We start from the raw sequence: 21,000 nt of genomic DNA on the forward strand, positions 1-21,000 counted from the left end.
CAACTCTTTCTCCAAGAAGACTTGGACAGAAAATATCTGCTACAACCAGGAAGGGCCTTCAGAAACACGAACACTCCAAAATCAAATTTTAAATGGATGGAAAGGGGATAGGTTGATGTCTTTAGGTACCTTAAGGAGTTGATCTTTCTCTAGATAATGTATGAAGTAATATATAGGTCAATATGTTTCATCTGACATTCTTATCCAGTCAGCACTAATTATTTTCTATCACATACATTGAATGCCTAAGTCTCCATAGCTCTTCATATGTCATTCAAATTTGCCTGATGTTGGTCAGACTGGCTAGCATCAACAGATCACTGAATTAAATTCTGAATACATTGCTATGCGCAACTGTAACACAATACGTTAGACCCAGGTGCAGCATTTGTTTATTTGGGTACAAGAACAAATTTGCAGATTTGTCAAGGACATTACAAAATAGTATGACAAAATGTTCTGAAAGCAAAATATATTGGGCACTTATGTTTCATGGATTTTCAGGGCCTGGCTATTACAAATGACATTTAGAACACTGTTACGGATCACAAGCAAAACATTTTTTTTAATAGAAAAACACGTGTAAGACAATGAGAATAATCTATATAGATACAGGGGATGGTATGAGTGGTGGATGGGTCAGAAATTTCTATTTTATGTTTCACTAGAGACCATGTGAATGAAAATAATCTGATTGTTCCCTACAGGTAATGATAACAGTTCTTTTTTTGGATGCTTTTGATCATGAGGACCTGTGTGTGTGAAAGGGTGGACAACCAAATAATTATTCATTTCAGAAGTTGCAGGGTTGTGAAGAGTTGCCAGGCTCTGTTGTGTCCAATATATTTTGTTGTATGTGGAGACCTTGAGCTTAGGGTATACATCGACATGGTTATATCCTCTGTTGTAATGTAGACTAGAGACGTTAAAACATTTTGGAAGAGGTATCGTATCATCAGGAGAACCAAATGTGGTCTCCAATTGATGACAGAAAAATGAATGCTATACAGTACCTTATATTCTGGGAATTCCAGCCTTGACTTATGCATCTCTGTTTTAGACAGAGTGGTCACCAAAATAGGGTGTTATGATAAGGCTGGAATCAGTAAAAATAAGACCGTGTGTGATAAGAGTGAGCACTAATTACAACATGATTGAATGAATAAGATTTTACAATCAGTAGCAGAGTTGTTTTTTTTTCACAAAAATAGTCCACATTGTTGACGGGCTTTACATTGCCTCTATTTCTTAGCCTTGCCCTGGGCAGCCACTGCCTCCATAGCCTTCTTCACTGTCTCCTCATCTCCAAGGAAGGCCATAGGTTTAAGAGGTTTTAAATTGTCATCCAGCTCATACACAATGGGGATTCCAGTGGGGAGATTTAGCTCCATGATGGCAGCATCAGACATTCCTGTAAAGAGATATGAAAATGTGATGGAGATTTGTTAAAAGGGGTCACCAAAACTATTTTCACATAGAAACAGATTTTTGATAAGCTACATCAGGCACAGAGGTGTGTCTACTATACAACACTTAAAGAAATTGTTTACTTCCTTATTCAGGAGTGTGGATGTGATTCTTGTAGCCTATCACATTTCACTTTTTAGTAGTTGACAAAATCATATATGGTAATACTATATCCCAAGGACCTCTTTCACCAAACTTGTTTTATAGCATTTATTTTTGCTTTTCCATACCTGCTGCATTTGCTGCCTCTGCCAGACCACCTACTTACCAGGTTGGCTGTAGAATTTAAAAAAATGAAGCCTGAACTCTTAAGTGTGTATGCCCCATCCGACTTTTTACGTCGAAAATTCTGACGGACCTAGAAACGTTCTAAATATTTTAGACGGAACCAATTCCTATCGGGAAAACCGCTCATTTGTATGCTGTTCCGACGGACCAAAAACAGCGCATGCTCTGAAGCAAGTACGAGACGGAAGCTATTGAACTTCCTTTTTCTAGTCCCGTCGTAAATGTTGTACGTCAGCGCGTTCTTGCCGGTCAGACTTTGGTGTGACAGTTTCAGCGGAATTCCTTTGGAACTCCATCGGAAAAACCTTCAAAGTTTATTCCGACGGGAAAACTAGTCGTGTATACAGGGCATCATTGGTTGCTATGGGTTACTGCAATGTTTACATTGCCTTTTCCCTTTTTAAAAAGGGTGCTGTGTTTTTTAGTATATATATTTTATTTATAGTGTTACATATCAAATATCCCATATAGATATTTAAGATATTCCAGTAGGTGGCACTCTTCTGGCTACTGCACAATTGTGGCTAGACCTGAATAGTTCAAATGTTACACATACAGATGCATGACTTATAAGAAGGACATGCTCCCTCCTTCCCTCTCTCCCTCGCTTCCAGCAGATACAGGGCATGTGAATGTCCAGTTAGCCAGTCCAGTTAGCCTGGCCATTGACAGGTCCGTTTTGGGAATATTTGACAAATATTCATTCAATATTAAAAAAAAGTGAACTACCTCTCAGAATTTCCAGCACAAAAGTGCTTACTGGACACGGAACGAATGGGGGATATCAGTCAAAATAATTTTCCAACATGTTAATTTTTTATTTATTTTTTGTTTACCTAAATAACACAATAGGTACAAAATACAGCATGATCAAAACATATGTATGAATTAAGTATCAGTAGGAATTGGGACACATTCACACCTAAGTGTTTCAGGAACACCATCATTGTGGCCTGACATATGTGACCAAAAAAACATGAGAAAATTTGGTGTAAATGCAGCATTATATACAAATGAGGTGAAACAAATGTCAATTCAAAAAAAAGAGAGGGAGACAAATAATTCCACTGTAGATTAAATTAATCTACAAATCTCCTAAATATTAGCATTGTGAAATGATTAACATGAAACACATACCGTATACATAATGAAAAGTGTCCATATGGCATATCCAAAAAATACATATATGCGCCGACATATGCAAATCAATATGGTAATACAGTCCAACTTAAAGTGATGAAAAGATAGGGAAACAAAATCTTGTTGATCCACCAAAATCCTTCACCAAAGTGATGTGTGCCAATTCCACTCCCTTCAGAATAAAGCTTACCAGATGCTGTTGCCATTCGCTCTTGTGTCTGGCAAATATCACCTTATTAGATGATATTGAAGAGCCGCTTGTACACGCCATTCTCCATCCAGATTAATAAAGACACTCTCCACATGTGAGGATAGAAATTGAGACAGAGCTTCCAATAGTGTAAAAACCCCTTAACCCCTTGTTGACTGGCTCACGCTGATATATGTTGGCAGAAGGGCACATACAGGCATATTAAAGAGGAAGTAAACCCTGATGGGTTTACTTCCTCTTTTTTTCCCTGCAAAGGTAAAGCATAATGGACTACTATGCATCGCATAGTAGCTCATTATGTGTCACTTACCTGACACAGGAGCCAGCGAAGTCGCCGCTGATCCCTGTAGTCCGCCGCATCCATGTTGCTGGTGGCGTCTCGCAGCTCCGACGAATCACAGCGGCGAAGCCGCGATGACGTCACTCCCGCGCATGCGCACGGGAGTCGCGTCTCGCAGCTCCGCCGCTGCCACTCGGCGAAGCCGTCAATCCGGCGCATGCGCACGGGAGTCGACAAATTTGGCAAATCCATTCATGGATTTGCCGCATTTAGTGCGCCTGCGCACCGCTGTCTACGGCGCATGCGCCGTAGACAGCGGTGCCCATTTTCGGGCAAATATCTCCTAAACCATATAGGTTTAGGAGATATTGCTTGGACCTACAGGTAAGCCTTAATCTAGGCTTACCTGTAGGTCCAAGTTGTTTGGAAGGGTTTACTTCCTCTTTAACGTACCCGTACGTTGCCCTTTAAGACGCAGCAATGTGGGCATGCGCACGCCCGCCCGCCGCAAGCTCCATGAGTGTGATCACGGGTCCCGCAGACTAGATGTACGTGGGGATATCCGCGATCATCTCAGGAAGAGGAAGAACGCGGAAATTCTGATGTAGACATTTCCCCATTCTTCCTAGTGACAGGACACAGATCACAGCTCCCTGTGATCGGGAGCGGTGGTCCGTGTCTTGACACACGTAGCCCATCCTCCCCACAGTTAGAATCACTACCTAGGACACACTTAACCTCTGCAGCGTCCCCTACTGGTTAACCCCTTCACTGCCAGTCAGATTTACACAGTAATCAGTGCATTTTTAATCGCACTAATCGCTGTATAAATGTGAATGGTCCCAAAATAGCGCTAAAAGTGTCCGATCTGTCCACCACAATGTCACAGTCATGATAAAAATCTCATATAGATGCCATTACTAGTAATAAAAAAAAGATTAATAAAAATGCCATAAAACTAGCCCCTATTTTGTAGACGCTATAACTTTTTGCGCAAACCAGTCAATAAACGCTTATTGCTATTTTTTTTTACCAAAAACATGTAGAAGAATATGTATCAGCCTAAACTGAGGGAAAAAATGATTTTTTTTATATATTTTTTGGGGATATTTATTATAGCAAAAAGTAAAAAATATTGAGTTTTTTCAAAATTGTCAGTCTTTTTTTGTTTATAGATCAAAAAATAAAAACCGCAGAGGTGATTAAATACCACCAAAAGAAAGCTCTATTTGTGGGGAAAAAAGGACATCAATTTTGTTTGGGAGCCACGTCGGACGACCGCGCAATTGTCAGTTAAACTGACACAGTGCCGAATTGCAAAAAATGCTCTGGTCTTTGGCCATCCAAATGGTTAAGGTAATCGTACGAAGTCCGAAGTGACAAAACGCATCGAGGTGTGGCTACACGGCAATGCTGAGACAGTGACTCCATGTGTAAGAAGGAAGCTATGAGGTCACCTGGCATGTTTGGAATTTTAACAAGGTGATTTTGAATCTTTCATGCATTACTTTTAATAAATAGATTACCTTAAGGTGTTTTTACATTATTGGAGGCTCTGTCTCAATTTCTATCCTCTCATGTGGAGAGTGCCTTTATTAATCTGAATGGAGATTGGCATGTATAAGCTGCTCTTCAATAACATCTAATAAGGCGATATTTGCCAGACACGAGAGTGAATGGCAACAGCATCTGGTGAGCTTTATTCTTAACCACTTCAGTCCTGGAAGAATTTACCCCTTTCCTGACAGGCTATTTTTTGCAGTACGGCACTGCGTCGCTTTAACTGGCAATTGCACGGTCATGCGACATTATACCTAAACAAAATTGATGTCCTTTTTTTCCCCCCTTTTTTTTACTAGTAATGGCGGTGATCAGAGATTTTTATCGTGACTGCAAAATTGCGGCGGACAGATCGAACACTTTTGACACTTTTTTGAGAGCATTGACATTTATACAGCGATCAGAACTAGAAGTAGCCACTGATTACTGTATAAATGTCATTGGCAGGAAAGAGGTTAACACTAGGGGCAATCAAGGGGTTAACTGTGTTCCCTAGGTGTGTTCTAACTGTGGGGAGGGGTGACTAGGGGAGGAGACCAATCGGTGTTCCTACTTAGTCTCCCGAAATAACCAGAATTTGTATGTTTACACAAACAGATCCTGGTTTTCGCTCTATCGTGAGCGATCGCGGGTGCCCAGTGGCTGCTGGCGCGCCTGCAAAAGCGTCTTAAAAAGCTGAGGTACAGCTACGACGGCTCACGCAGGGGAGCCATCCTGCTGCAGTATAACTGTGGTGGCAGGTCAGGAAGGGGTTAAGGGAGTGGAATTGGCTCACATCATTTTGGTGAAGGATTTTGGTGGATCAAAATTATTTTTCTTCACTATCTTTTCATCACTTTAAGTTGGACCATATTACCATATTGATTTGCATGTTGGAGCATATATCTAGTTTTTGGAAATGCTATAAGGACACTTTTCATTATGTATGGGTGTTTTATATTGATCATTTCACAATGCTAGTATTTAGGAGATTTGTAGATTCATTTATTGTGCTACTGTGGAATTATTTGTCTCTCTGTCTCTCTTTTTTACATTTGTTTCACCTCATTTGCATGTTTATTAAATATTAAGTGGCAGCACAAACAGGTGTTTTTCATTAGTGCAGCGCACACACTTATAAATGCAGCATTATAATTTATATATCTACCCCTATGCTTTCGGTGATTGAAGACTCAATAAAGTGGCTAGATCTCCATACTGAGGTGCTACGTGTCATAAAGGCCAGCAGTGAACACTTTTCTATGATAAATTTAAAACCCATCTCAACAAAAAAAAAAAAAAAAAGGTATGGATAGAGTGTAAACTTTGTCTCATTTTTCTTGCCCAATGTGTTCATTGATTTTATAGTCACAGCAATACAAGATAACACAGTGTGGCAAAAGGTGGGTCAGTTGTGGAAAAAAAGGATTTAGTATACAGTGTGTGGATAAGGCAGTTACCATCTATAAATATGATTACAGCTATCCTATCACAATAACACACAAAGGAGGAATGGGGTCTATAGGAGGATACCGGGAACCTAAATCTACCAATATAACAGGTATGTGAATTGCGGGAGTAGAGTAGAGGAAAGCCAGTGGCAAAGAGTAGAGTTAAAGAAAAAAGGGGGCAGGGGGTGGCAGAGGCGGCTCTAGGCTTTGCGAGGCCTTAGGCAAATTTGAGACATGAGGCCCCATTTACATCCATAATGGGAAAAATAATTCAAGCAATAAAAATTAACTGTATAAATTGCATATATTAAGAGTTTTAAATTCTATGAACTATGAATACACTGTTTATAGAATTTTCTCTAACCAATTCTTCTTTAATCAAATATATATATATATATATATTACATATATATGTATATTATATATAACACGCATATTTTTCCTTTGACATGAAGGTCAGGTTAATATAACCCAGCCAGCACAGAGTTGCGCCATATATCAGAGTCTGCAGGATTCCCCCTTACAGTGCAAGTGAACACTGATATAAAGGGGAATGCTGTGGATCATGATCTAAGGGGCAACCTGCAGACTTTGGTGTAAAGGGGAACTCTAATGTAAGGGAGGGGGGGAGCTCTGGTGACCAAAAATTACATTTATATCAGAGTCCACTGCATTACCCTTTACATCACAGAGTTCCAACTTGTATTTAAATTGCAAACTCTAATGTGGAGGGGGCTCTGGAGCTCCTTCCACAGAGTGAGAGAGTCACAGACATGATGCAAGAGATGATCAGAGACTGCAGACATGATACAGGAGATGATCAGAGACTGCAGACGTGATACAGGAGATGATCAGAGACTGCAGACATGATACAGGAGATGGTCAGAGACTTCAGACATTAAACAGGAGATGGTCAGAGACTGCAGACATGATACAAGAGATGGCCAGAGACTGCAGACATGGTACAAGAGATGGCCAGAGACTGCAGACATGATACAGGAGATGGTCAGAGACTGCAGACATGACACAAGAGATGGTCAGAGACTGTGCTGACATAGTACAAGAGATGCTCAGAGACTGCAGACGTAATACAGGAGATAGTCAGAGGCTTCAGGCATGATACAAGATCAGTGGCGGCTGGTGCTCACAATTCTTTGGGGGGGGGGGGTGTAAAGAAAACTGAAAAATTCAACAACAAAAAAAAGAAACATCAAATACAGCCACTGTGTCCTCAAATGTGGCCACTGTGCCCATCAAATGCAGCCACTCTGCCCATCAAGTGCAGCCACTGTGCCCATCAAATGCAGCTACTCTGCCCATCAAGTGCAGCCAGTGTGCCCATCAAATGCAGCCACTGTGACCATTAAATGCAGCCACTGTGACCATTAAATGCAGCCACTGTGCCATCAAATGCAGCCTCTGTGCCCATCAAATGCAGCCTCTGTGCCCATCAAATGCAGCCTCTGTGCCCATCAAATGCATGCCAACCCCTTTGTGGCAGACAGCATCTGTTTGATTGGGGGGAGGATATGTGCTAGGGGGGGCTTTGGGAGGGGAGAAGATATGTGCTGGGGGGTGGATTTCATATCCAAGCCCCCTTGTAGCACAAGTCCTAAAGTCCCCCCCAGCACACAGCGGCGCCACTAGGGTTGGTGTCACCTGGTTCGGTAGAACATGGTGTCACCCCCCTGCATTTGGCAGGATAGTGTGCTGGTGTGACTCTCTCTCCTTAGCCTGTCACAATGGATGGAGCAGGGATGGGATTGGGGGGGGGGGGGGTAGAGCTGGAATGGGATCGGGGAATGGATGGAGCCAAAATGGGAATGGGGGATGGATAGACCTCGGATGAGATTGGGGTGGTAGGTGGAGCCGGGAGGGGATCGGAGGGATGCAGGGAGCCAGGATGGGATTGGGGGGGATGGAGGGAGCCGGGATGGGATCGGGGGGATGGAGGGAGCAGAGATTAAATTGGGGGGATGCATGGAGCTGGGATGGGATCGGGGAGAATGGATGTAGCTGGGATGAGATTGGGGGAATGAATGGAGCCGGGATTGGGGTGGGTGGATGGAGCTGGGATGATAAGGGGGGATGGGATGGAAATTGGATTGGATTGGGGGGTGGGGTGGATGAGCTGGGATATTACGGGGGATGGATGGAGCTGGGACTGGATTGGGGGGGATGGATGGAGCCGTGATGGGATGGATGGAGCCGGGATGGGATTGGGGTGGGGTGGATGGAGACGGGATGGTATGGGGGGATGGATGGAGCCGGGATTGGATCGGGGGGATGGAGCCGGGATGGGATTGGGGTGGAGTGGATGGAGCTGGGGATGGATGGAGCTGGGATTGGATCAGGGGGATGGATGGAGCCGGAATTGGGGTGGGGTGGATGGAGCTGGGATGGTATGGGGGGATGGATGGATATCCTCTCCCCCAAATAGCTCCAAGTTAACTCTGCTTGTCCCTCGCCCTCTTCTTTATGCCCCCCTCCCCTCCAAGGCTAATGTTTAGATTACACAGGCCTCAGACCAGCGCGGCTCTCGGTGAATGCTGTGACTTATTCCCTCCTCCTCCACTGTGTACAGGAAAACATCACAGCACAGGAGGAGGGGCGGGTTCAGTTCGTTCCGCTCCACAGTGCACTGTGTGTCAGCCAGCTGGGGAGAGATCCCGGCTGCAATGCACAACGGAGTGGAGTGGAGCTTGCGGCATGCGGGAACGGAGACACCCCGCACAAGCCGTGGGAATCTGATTCGTCGGGACTTCGGGTCAAGAATGCAAGGCGGTCCCAGCGAATCATGGAGCTTGTGGTATGGGCAAATTAGGCGGTCGCGACTCGCGGGGCCCCTGCGGCGGCGAGGCCTAAGGCGACCGCCTAATTTGCCTAATTAGAGAGCCGCCTCTGGGGGGTGGTGCTAGTATGGGAAACACAGATGTGCCCTTATTTAAAAGCTCAAAAGGTCCAGCTCAGATCCTGTTGGGAGATAATGTAAGGTCCATGGGTATCACCTAATATTTGTCTACTGTACTGTTCAGCTGAACGTCTGTTTTCTCATAGAGCATGACTACGTGAATTCCACTCTTAATTTCAGCCAAAGTCAGCAGTTATTTGCTTAGCTGCAGTCAAGAAGTAGAATAGTAGATAGTAGAAAATGATTCTTGAAGAAGAATGAAGGTTTTAGGTTGAAAAGCACGTATTGAGCCAGGAAGGGCACTTTGTAGCTCATCAGTGTTGAGATCATCCAAAATATTTATTCTTAAAGGCCCACCTTGAGGAGTGTATGGGGATTTGAGGGAGTTGAGCCTCATAGTAGTAATACAGTGTTTGGACAGGTTCGGGAGTTTTTTACTTATCAGGATCTCCCTGTTGAGACAGGGTTTGGCATGCTGCAAGATAAAGGGGGTTATTTACTAAAGGAAAATCCACTTTGCACTGCAAGTGTACTTGAAAGTGCACTGAAAGTGCACTTGGAAGTAAAGTCACTGTAGATCCGAGGGGGACATGCAAGGAGAATAAAAAAAAAAGCATTTTAGCCTGCACATGATTGGATGATAAAATCAGCGGAGCTTCCCCTCATTTAAGATCTACCCCTTAGATTTAGAGTGATTGTACTTCCAAGTGTACTTTCAGTGCACTTGCAGTGCAAAGTAGATTTTACTTTCGTGAATAACCCCCAAAGTGTGTGATCTGTTGCTGCAAAGATTGAAGAATAACTGTGTGAACCATCACCAGTAGTAGTCAAAAATAGTATAATAGCCACAATTTTGTTGTTTTTTTTTTTGTCCTCTGGGGAGATTTTTCATCACTTCCTTTCACAGTCAAAACTTGTCAGACCCTGACACACTGGTTGTTATTGTAATAGAAAAAAAACAAATGCTTTGAAATGTTTTACTGGAGTTTTGTAAGTCCATTGGAAAAATGTCATCAACTTTCTCCCCAGAGAGGTCGCAGATAGCAGTAAAAACAAAGGTCCTAACCCCGACTCCACGCTATCCAAAACGTAAAATTTCAAACTGTGGTATGTTATTTGAACAGACGTGGACTGCAGTTTAAGGAATATTGTTAGTCTGGAATAATGACAGTTCAAGCAGCAATTAAAAATGTAATTCAGTTTTCACAACCACAAAATTGCATTACTTCCAGGCTTAGCCATCTCATAACTAGGGTCGAAGTGTTTCAGAAGGTGGTGTCTCTTGTGCAAAGTGTTTAAGTGTTTTTCCATACATGTTATCTACAGAAATAATTTTACGTTGGTGTGCCTGCCTGGTATTTTATGAAAAGAGTTTGTCTTTTTGCATAGATTAGCTGTCTGCTCTAACCTTAAAGCAAACAGCATTATTCTGTTTAACAACAATAATTTCACATTATAACCTCAATGTGCCCAGAATCCAGTCATATTGTTTCTATTTGTCTGTAATCATGCAGAATACAAGTAAATGCTACTTACAATTGTGGGAAAACATTTGCACTTGTAATCAGAACTTATTGCTTTTTTTTTGCTTTTTTGAAGGTGGGCAACATGTTCTTTGGATACCATCATGGGGGCAGCTGACAGGTGCAAAGAGTTCTGCTGATGTGGAGTACCCATGATAGCAGAATTGGTATAGCCATATTATTTTAAAATCATTAGGATTTGTCTGGAATCATATACAAATGTAGAGAGCGGGAGCAATTTTTATTTGTGTTTTATGAGTTGGACGGTGCCTGAGATATAAGGTACAGTATAGCCTTGCCAGAGGGGTACTTAGTAAATATTTGATGTAATACAGTGTTACATTACAGGATAAATATATTAGAAAGATGAGAAATATTGTTCTGGGTAGTATAAGGTTTAGAATGATCTATATGCTATATCAGTAACCCTCTCACATGTCTACACACATCTAGCTTAACCACTACAATACAGGGCGCTTTCGCCCCCTTCCTTCCCAGACCAATTTTCAGCTTTCAGTGCTCTCGCACTTTCAATGACAATTACGCGGTCATGCTATGCTGTACCCAAATGAAATTTTTATCATTTTATTTGCACAAATAGAGCTTTATTTTGGTGGTATTTATTCACGACTCCGTTTTTTTTTTTTGCAATATAAGCGAAAAAATTTGCGTAAATTTGGAAAAAAAAACAATATTTTCTTCCCTCTATTTTAAAAGAAATCCAATAAAATCTAATTTTGTCATAAATTTAAGCCAACATGTATTCTGCTACATGTCTTTGGTAAAAAAAAATCCGTTAAGTGTATAATAATTGGTATGTGTGATCGCGGACATATGTACGCAAATGATCATGTACAGATGTGTGCAGGTGATCACGGACATATGTGTGCAGATAATCATTGGGACATGTGATTTTAGTGGGACATATGTGGGGGGCATGTTTTTATTATTGGAGACATGTGTTTTTATTATTTTGGGGACATGTGTGTTTTGGGGACATGTGTGGGGACATTGTGTTTACACTGTGTTTTAGACTAGACTGGTGATCAGTGAGTAAAAAGCTGTAAAGAACAGCTCATACTCACTGATCACCAGCCGGCTGCAGCGATCTGTCAATCTCCCTCGGTCTGGGGCTCCATGCAAGATCTCACCTCATGGAGTTTCAATAATCATAAGACTGGTAAGGAATCAGCCTATAACTACATGGGAGTATCTTGTCAATAATCTCAAGGCATCTGGGACCATAGTCACCAAGAAAACAATTGGTAACACACTATGCAGTGAAAGATTGAAATTCTGCAGTGCCTGCAAGGTCCCCCTTCTCAAGAAAGCACATTTACAGGCCTGTCTGAAGTTTGCTAATGAACACCTGAATGATTCAGAGGAGAACTGGGTGAAAATGTTGGGGTCAGATGAGACCAAAATCAAGCTCTTTGGCATCAACTCAACTCGCCATGTTTGGAGGAGGAGGAATGTTGCCTATGACCTCAAAAACACCATCCTCACTGTCAAACATGAAGGGGGAAACATGTTTTGAGGGTGTTTTTCTGCTAAGGGGACAGGACAACTTTACCGCATCAAAGGGACGATGGACGGGTCCATGTACCATCAAATCTTGGGTAAGAACCTCCTTCCCTCAGCCGGGGCATTTAAAATGGGTCGTAGATGGGTATTCCAGCATGACACTGACCCAAAACACACAGCCAAGACAACAAAGGAGTGGCTCAAGAAGAAGCATATTAATGTCCTGGAGTAGCCTAGCCAGTCTTCAGACCGGGTCATCAAGCAATGTTGGCTTGATGACCCGGGCTTGGCCCCTCCACAGCTTATTTTAGATAGATTATTACATATTTAAGTTTCACTCAAACTGTTGATGATTGTACTTTTTTTCTGTAAAGTTGAACATGCATCGAAGGATTACTCCTTTCCAGCAACTAACAAACAAAAAGCAGAATAATGTAGAAAGCCATGTTGAAAAGAACAAATCCCAAAATATAAAAAGAATATGGCTTTTCATAACAAGAAATCCAGTATTTATCAACACACCATCCATATATGGTTATTTCAAACTGTGATGTGTATGTGTGACATCTAACCAGATGCTCTTCCATATGTTCATATCATTTTCATACTTCTAGATTAACTTTTTTATTTTTTTGCTATCAATATAAAAAAGAGACTTTAAAGTATATTTATCTGAAAATAGTCTGAAATAGTTTCAGCAAGTATGCATTAAAGTAGCCTAACACAGAACGATTATTTGACAGATGAGGCCATTTTAGAATTGGTTTAGAACCAGAAAACTCAATTCTCAGATATGAATATCCATTGAAAATGAAAATGAATTTCAACAATGACAGTAGCTGCCCATTTTTGTGGTTATCATATGGCCACCTCTGCTGTCACCTACATAAAATGCCTAAATGTTTCAGATTAGTCAGAAACAGTCAGTAGTAGTAGTTTTTTTTTTTGTAAATGTCTTAAACCCTTTGTAGTGGAAATATGTGACTAGATAGGGAGCAGTCATAGATTAAAGCTTGCCCCATAATTGCCCTAAGCCTTTCTTTGACTGGTGTTAATTATACATGAAAATTTTACATATATAAGAATACGCCTGCTGAGATCATGGGATGCCTTGAGACATGTAAAAGCTCTTAGACAGAGATTTGCTTGTGAACTACAGTGGAAAACACCTTTTAAGAAGACATTTTGTTGAGAGTGCAACACTCCATAGCCAAGATTAGGTATTATTTGATTCAGTATAATGAATGTTAGTTGTATCACTCAGTTGCATCCTTAGCGATTATGCATTGTCATATTGCAGTTGTAATCTGCAGTACCATAGCAAACCACAAGGTGGCAGGGTGAACAGAGAGAATCCAGGAAAAGCAGCTGAGGATATTTATAACTAGCTGGACCTCTAGAATTGGTGTGATTTAAGAATAGTAACAGAATGACCTTCAGAAGGGCTGTGCGGAGGTCAGACCAGGGTGAAAGAAGTATGATCATTTGAAAAAATTACTTAAAAGTGACTTAAAATAATACATGACAGAAAAAAATTGGTTGAATTTGATGTGACTTAAGAACACAAAAACCGTGTAGTTAATTTGTCTTACAACAATGAATGTTTATTTGTGTATTTTCTTGTTCAATTGACCAGTTCAAAATTGAGAATGGGCTGTGAGAAGGATGTACAGTATTTTACAAAAGTGAGTATACCCCTCACATTTTTGTAAATATTTTATTATATCTTTTTATGACGAGATGAAGAAATTACACTTTGCTACAATGTAAAGTAGTGAGTGTACAGCTTGTATAACAGTGTAAATTTGCTGTTCCCTCAAAATAACTCAACACACAGCCATTAATGTCTAAACTGCTGGCAACAAAAGTTAGTACACCCTTAAGTGAAAATGTCCAAATTGGGCCCCATTAGCTATTTTGACTCCCTGGTGTCATTTGACTTGTTAGTGTTACAAGGTCTTGGGTGTAAATGGGGTGCAGGTGCGTTCAATTTGGTGTTATCGCTCTCACTCTCACATACTGGTCACTGAAAGTTCAACATGGCACCTCATGGCGAAGAACTCTCTGAGGATCTGAAAAAAAGAATTGTTGCTCTACATAAAGATGGCCTAGGCTATAAGAAAATTGCCAAGACCCTGAATACTGAGCTGCAGCATGGTGGCCAAGACCATACAGTGGTTTAACGGGACAGGTTCCACTCAGAGCAGGCCTTGCAATGATCGACCAAAGAAGTAGAGTGCACATGCTCAGCGTCATATCCAGAGGTTGTCTTTGGGAAATAGACATATGAGTGCTGCACATGTACTGTGACATACTGAAGCACAGCGTGATCCCCTCCCGTCAGAGACTGGGCCGCAGGGCAGTATTCCAACATGATAATGACCCCAAACACATCTCCAAGGCGACCACTGCCTTGCTAAAGAAGCTGGGGGTAAAGGTGATGGACCGGCCAAGCATGTCTCCAGACCTAAACCCTATTAAGCATCTGTGGGACATCCTCAAATGGAAGTTGGAGGAGCACAAGGTCTCTAACATCCACCAGCTCTGTGATGTCTTCATGGAGGAGTGGAAGAGGACTCCAGTGACAACCTGTGAAGCTCTGGTGAACTCCATGTCCTAGAGGGTTAAGGTAGTGCTGGAAAATAATGGTGGCCATACAAAATTTTTACACTTTGGGCCCAATTTGGATATTTTCACTTAGGGTGTACTCACTTTTGTTGGCAGCGGTTTAGACGTTAATGGCTGTGTGTTGAGTTATGTTCAGGGGACAGTAGATTCACACTGTTATACAAGCTGTACGCTCACTACTTTACATTGTAGCAAAGTGTCGTTTCTTCAGTTTTGTCACATGAAAAGCTGTAATAAAATATTTACAAAAATGTGAGGGGTGTACTCACTTTTGTGAGATACTGTATATTGTAACCCTACTTATTTAACGTATATGCAGAGTATATCATACAAAATGCCAGGATCAATGAATCACAAGCCGGAATTAAGATCACCTGGAGAAATAACAACCTGAGATATGCAGGTGATACCACACTAATGGCAGAAAGTGAGGAAGAACTAAAGAGTCTCCTAACGAAGGTGAAAGAGGAGAGCGCAAAAGCTGGCCTGAAATTGAACATTGAGAAAATGAACATTAAGAAAATTAAGATCACGGCAACCGGTTCCATCACTCCTTGGCAAATAGAAGGAGAAGAAATGGAAACAGTGACAGATTTTATCTTCCTAGGCTCCAAGATCACAACGGTGACTGTAGCAATGAAATTAAGAGATGCTTGCTTCTTGAGAGGAAAGCAGTGGCAAACATAGACAACATTATAAAAAGCAGAGACATCACCCTACCGACAAAGTGCCGTATAGTCAAAGCATCAGTATTCCCAGTAGTAACTTATGACTGGGAAAGCTGGACCATAAGGAAGGCTGAACGTTGAAGAATTGATGCTTTTGAACTATGGTGTTGGAAAAGGCTCTTGAAAGTCCCTTGAATGGCAAGAAGATCAAACCAGTCAATTTTGAAGGAAATTAACCCTCAAAATTCACTCTAAGGACATATCCTGAAGCTGAAACTCGAATACTTTGTCCACCTAATGCAAAGAGAGGACTCATTGGAAAAGACTCTGATGCTGGGAAACATGGAAGAAAAAAGGAAAAGCGAATGACAGAAATCAAGATGGATAAATCGCATGATCAAAACAATGAACATGAAGTTATGCAAGCTCTGGGAGGCAGTGGAGGACAGAAAAGCCTATTCCGCTATTTTCTAAACGATTGAACAACAATGTTCTTGTTCATGTATAAAGTCAGAAATCAGATGCGTGACCTAGGTGTGGCCATAGCCATATTTACTGCTTCAATGCTTCCAAATTCAGCCTTCCTTATGGTCCAGCTTTCCCAAGGAAGGGACCAGTAGCTGCCCCTATGAGATGGAGAGCAGCAGGACCATTTGACCCAAGCCCCACTTCACATGTGGACCTCACGCTCCAAATACTACCCTTTAGCTTTGAATCTTCTAAATGTATGCAACAAACTAAATCTGTTACATTAATTAAAAACTTGTGCCATTAGTCTAAAGAAAATGTTGTAATGAATTCTAGAGTTGGGCTTGTGTTTCCAATCATGATAATTACAATATACATATTTATATGTTATCTTGCTTCCATAGCATCAGGAGAGAGCTCTTTTAGTGCTGTGTTTTCCAACGTTGTTAATCTGCTCACCAAGGCCAATGTGTGCAGAGTACCCCCATTTTGGTCCACCTATTCTCAACTACCTCTTGACACATTTTTTTAACATCATTCACTAATTGTGTACACTGCACCTAATTGTATATACAAGCAGCCAGTATGGTCCTGTGACTTTCTGCCTTGCCTGCCTGTTCCTGTGAACCAGTCTTGTTGCCACAGATTTTAGCCAATGCCATTCACATCTGCACTGTAATCAGTGCAGGAGGAGTGGCTACATAATCTAGACAACACGTGACCACTGAAAGGATAAATTAAGGTTTATAACTTTATGTATTTGGACAAATATTAACTACTTCACATTCATTATACTATAATATATCTTTCATTATGTATACCCTGTATAAATGTTTAATTTTTTTGCACATTATTTTAAAATGTAATAAATAATAAAAACTGTTATGTTGAATTTACTGTAGAAACAAAACAACTCTGCAAACCCATTAGGCGCTCCCACTTGGGTACATATTCCTGACCAAGATGTAATATTTTAGTGTTCTAAATCAAGTTTAAAACAACATTGATCTGCAGTGGAACAAGACGGGATAATATTGTGCCTTTGTCCAGCATGAATTGCAGCAGAAAAAATGAGATCTTTGCCATAATTGAAAGCTTTGCAAGAAAAAGGTCATGAACAAGCTATTTGAGCCAGAGAGACTAAAGCTCACAAAAATCATTTAAGCATTCTACAAATAATTTAAAAAAAGACATGATATAACTTGATCTTATTATTTAATGAATGTCAATGTGTTTTTTCAGAAGAGGAAACAGATATAACCATGAACTGTCCTGCATAAGAACAAAGCTGCTTCCTCTGAACTCTTCCATAATTTCCTGTTATAATAATGGAATAAATGGTGAAAATTAACCAGAGGCTGAACATCTCACAGAGGTCATAGTCAGTCAGTTTTTCACTGAAGATGTTCTGATGTAATATTTTATAGGCTACAGGCATTGTAAGTATATAATGTAATTCTTATTGTGAAATGTAAAAGCATTTGTTTAATTGCAGACTTTGGTTGTGCTACAAACTCTCCCCCCTCAGTAAACAACTAGCCAATGATTGATTTATCAAAGCCGGCATGGTTGTGTGCACAGAGAAGGTTGTCAGCTTCAGCTGTCAAGCAAGTAGCCTGACAGTGTTTCTAAATAATACTTGCTCAGAATATAGAAAGATACAATGTAACATACTGTTACTTTTGTATCATTATTTTCATTAATTTCATCTGCACATGATGTCAATTAAAGCAACCTTACAAGAAAAAAAAGTAAGCCCTCCTCCATCCTGAAAATTGGAAGTGGAACAATACTCAAAACATCTATCCACAATATACAAAGCTCTCCTTTTATCTATTCATGATGGTCTTGACAAACTGCTGGCCAGCTAGTGCCTGGTGGTCTTGGATATGGACTCAGAGGATTGGGAGGATGTCTGGGAATATCCTATGCAACAGCTAGTCTCAACAAGACATAGACCAATCCAATTTAAAATACTCCACAGGGTATATATCACCCCACAAAAATTTCATCAGATTTACCCAAACAACTGATTATGCCCAGTGGTCCAATCCTTTTGGAAAGATGTTACTGAGTGCATTAAAAAGTGCACTATGATCTCGGTACCACTGATGGAGGATGTCTGTATACTTGGTCTGGTTCACCTACTGGCCATGTCCAGAGCGATGAGAACACTGATAAGGTTGCTATTGCTTTACGCCCGCAAGGCTATAGTGCTCAAATGAAAATACCCATTGGCACCTACCCTCAATTTTTGGGAAGCTCTGATTAACTCAACAATACCGCTGTATAAGTTCACTTATGAGTCCAGGGGTTGTCCTGGGAAATTCACTAAAACATGGGATATCTGGGTTACCTCCATGGGGACAAACCCTTCTGGGGATGCCCCCACGAGATCCACCCGCCTCTCTGATTTAATTCTACTGACCTATTGAGGGCATCTGTAGGGTAGTGCAGATTAGGTGGTGCCTATTTTGTTTACGCCTATACCAATGGGCTGTATTCAAATCCGTCATCTTGGTTGCCAAGTGAATAGTTAATAGTTTGTTTTTTGTTTTTATGTCTTCTTGTTTTACCTTATAAGCCTGGGTATGCCCAATAGGCTTTGTTTTGTTCTTTAAATTCAAAATACTTAATAAAGAGTAACTTTAAAAAACAACGTCCGCTGTCATTAGCTAGCTGGGTGGGGATAATGTCACTCCTGAGCATGTGTGGCAGTTCACTCAGATTCAGTATTGATGAATTTCTACAGTGTGCTGCACGTGCATGGCTCACTGTACATGGGCGTGGGGGCGGGCAGGCAGGTAAGTAGTTTTAATGCAGAAGGGACCTTGTCCTTGAGAAGATGTCCCCTCTGCATTAAAATTCCTGCCTGTCTGAAAATCGTATTTAGATCATAGCTACAGTTCCACTTTAAATGCTCAATTTTCAGTAGACAATATAGGCTTTGCTATATGACAGTTGAGTGGCAAGGCTTGGGCTTAAGCTGGCCATATACTAGTAGATTTTCGAGTGTTCAAAAGTACTTGAAATTTTCCTTTTTCCTAACATTTGATTTTGGAGTGAATGGACAAATCACTTTCACTTTTAAAAATGTATTCCTTAGAGAAAAATGTACCATCCTGCTCCTTTAAATTTCTTGTCACTGTGGTTGAAAACTAATGTTGATTTGACCCCACCAACCATTAGAATATCAACTGGCCATTCTTAAAAACTAAATTTTCAAACAAAATTCTACTAGTGTATGGCCAGATTTAGTACTAAAGGGGATGGGACTTAATCTTGCTTAAAAGAAGTAAATTCTCTGTGCAGTGACGTAACTAGAACCTTCAGAGCCCCAGAGCAAGAAATCACAAAGGGCCCCCCCCTGACCCCGGCCAGGGCCCTTTTCTCCAAGCCCAGTCACAATTGTGACCTTTGTGACCCTGGTAGTTCCGACACTGCTGTCAGTATTTTTCATTTTTGTTATTTTATTTTTTGTATTATTTTTTACCATTTATTTTTTTTACAATTTTTTATGGGGGGCTTTGGTGAGATATCAATGGTCTAAACAGACCTATGATGTTCCACCTTTGAGACAGAGAAAGGAGATTGAGGACACAACCCTCAATCTGTTCCTCTGCTGCCTAAGCTGCATAGAATAAATGGACAGGAATACCTCTGTACAAAGCTTCCTGATCATTCGCAAACTGAAGCAGTTTACTATACCTCAGTTATGAATGGAAAGAGTCAGTGATCAGTACAGATCACTGACTATCCATTTAGAAAAGCAAGGGGCCAGTAAAAAAAACTGTCAGAGCTGCAAGGGGGAGGGGGCTGGGAAAGGGGGACTGGAGAGCACAAGAGGACAGTCAAAGGAAGCTGGATAGGAGGAGCGGCAGGGAGGGCTGCTTATAGAGAAATCTATTAGTCCATTTTCTTCCTGCAGGAGGGCATTTGGCGGTTGCAGGGGGAAAATGGACAGATCGATTCCATATATGCAGCCATCCCAGCCACTCGTCCTATCCAGGCATACAAGGGGGCTGCACAGGCCCCCTGTTGCATGGGGCCAGGTCGCAAATGACCTACTACCCCTGTAGGTACGCCCCTGTCTCTATGTACTTCCTGGGCTTTGGCTCAAGGGGCACAAAGGAATTGATCTGAAGACATGCAGAGGTACTGTACTTCAGCTCTGTTGTTCTAAGCTAGGTCAGGTTCATTAGAATTCAATATCCAGTATAGTAGTAGTATAGTAGTTAAATTACATTCAACTTGACTTGATCTGTAAGTTAAAATGGAGTTCCACCCACTTTTACAAGGTGGTCTTAAACTTAAGACCACCCCTCCACCGCTCGTTTTTGGATATCTAAAATTATTATTTTTTTCTTACCTTTTTTGAAGTACTAAGTGTACTTCCGTCCTAGCTTGGCCACGGTGCAGGATGTCATGTCCTCTTCTGAGGCAAGCCATCCCCCTTCACCCCCGCTGCCTTCTGGGACTTGTATGTGTCCCAGAAGATGAGCTGGCCATTCACAAAGCGCATCGCGACCAGTGTTGCCAACCTACCAGATTGAAATTTACTGACACGACACCCAAAATTTACTGGCATATTTAAAAATTACAAAATTAAGTTTTAATTGCAAATTTCAGTATTTAGGCTACAAACAAGTACAATATGCAATTAGCAAAGTGACTTAAAGTAGATATTAAGATAAAAACATATTACTTATTTTATTTTCGATATAGTAAATAAGTAGCTCAGGGACAGGAATCGAGAGGGCAAGAAATTAGAATGGGTGGCACACACACATGCAATTGACTATCACTGTGACACTGACAGCAGTGTGCAGCAGCACAGATGATGATGGCACCTCACCAACATGACACATCCCTTCCTGAGTCACAGTGACCCTTTCTCTCCAT

General features: G+C 41.3%; 1 protein-coding gene across 1 annotated transcript in view; it reads right to left on the reverse strand.

Annotated features, from left to right (window-relative positions):
* Window positions 1–375: 375 nt before the first annotated feature.
* Window positions 376–21,000, reverse strand: part of PGAM2 (phosphoglycerate mutase 2) — a 48,120-nt gene continuing 27,495 nt past the window's right edge. The window contains exon 3 of the mRNA XM_077469637.1: window positions 376–1,411. Coding sequence (XP_077325763.1) covers window positions 1,242–1,411 — 170 coding nt within the window. The 3' untranslated portion in view covers window positions 376–1,241. The remainder of the gene's footprint in view (window positions 1,412–21,000) is intronic.

The sequence above is a fragment of the Lithobates pipiens genome, unplaced genomic scaffold, assembly GCF_037356315.1.
Source record: "Lithobates pipiens isolate NorthernLeopardFrog02 unplaced genomic scaffold, aLitPip1_a1.2 Scaffold_8, whole genome shotgun sequence".
Lineage (NCBI taxonomy): Eukaryota > Metazoa > Chordata > Amphibia > Anura > Ranidae > Lithobates > Lithobates pipiens.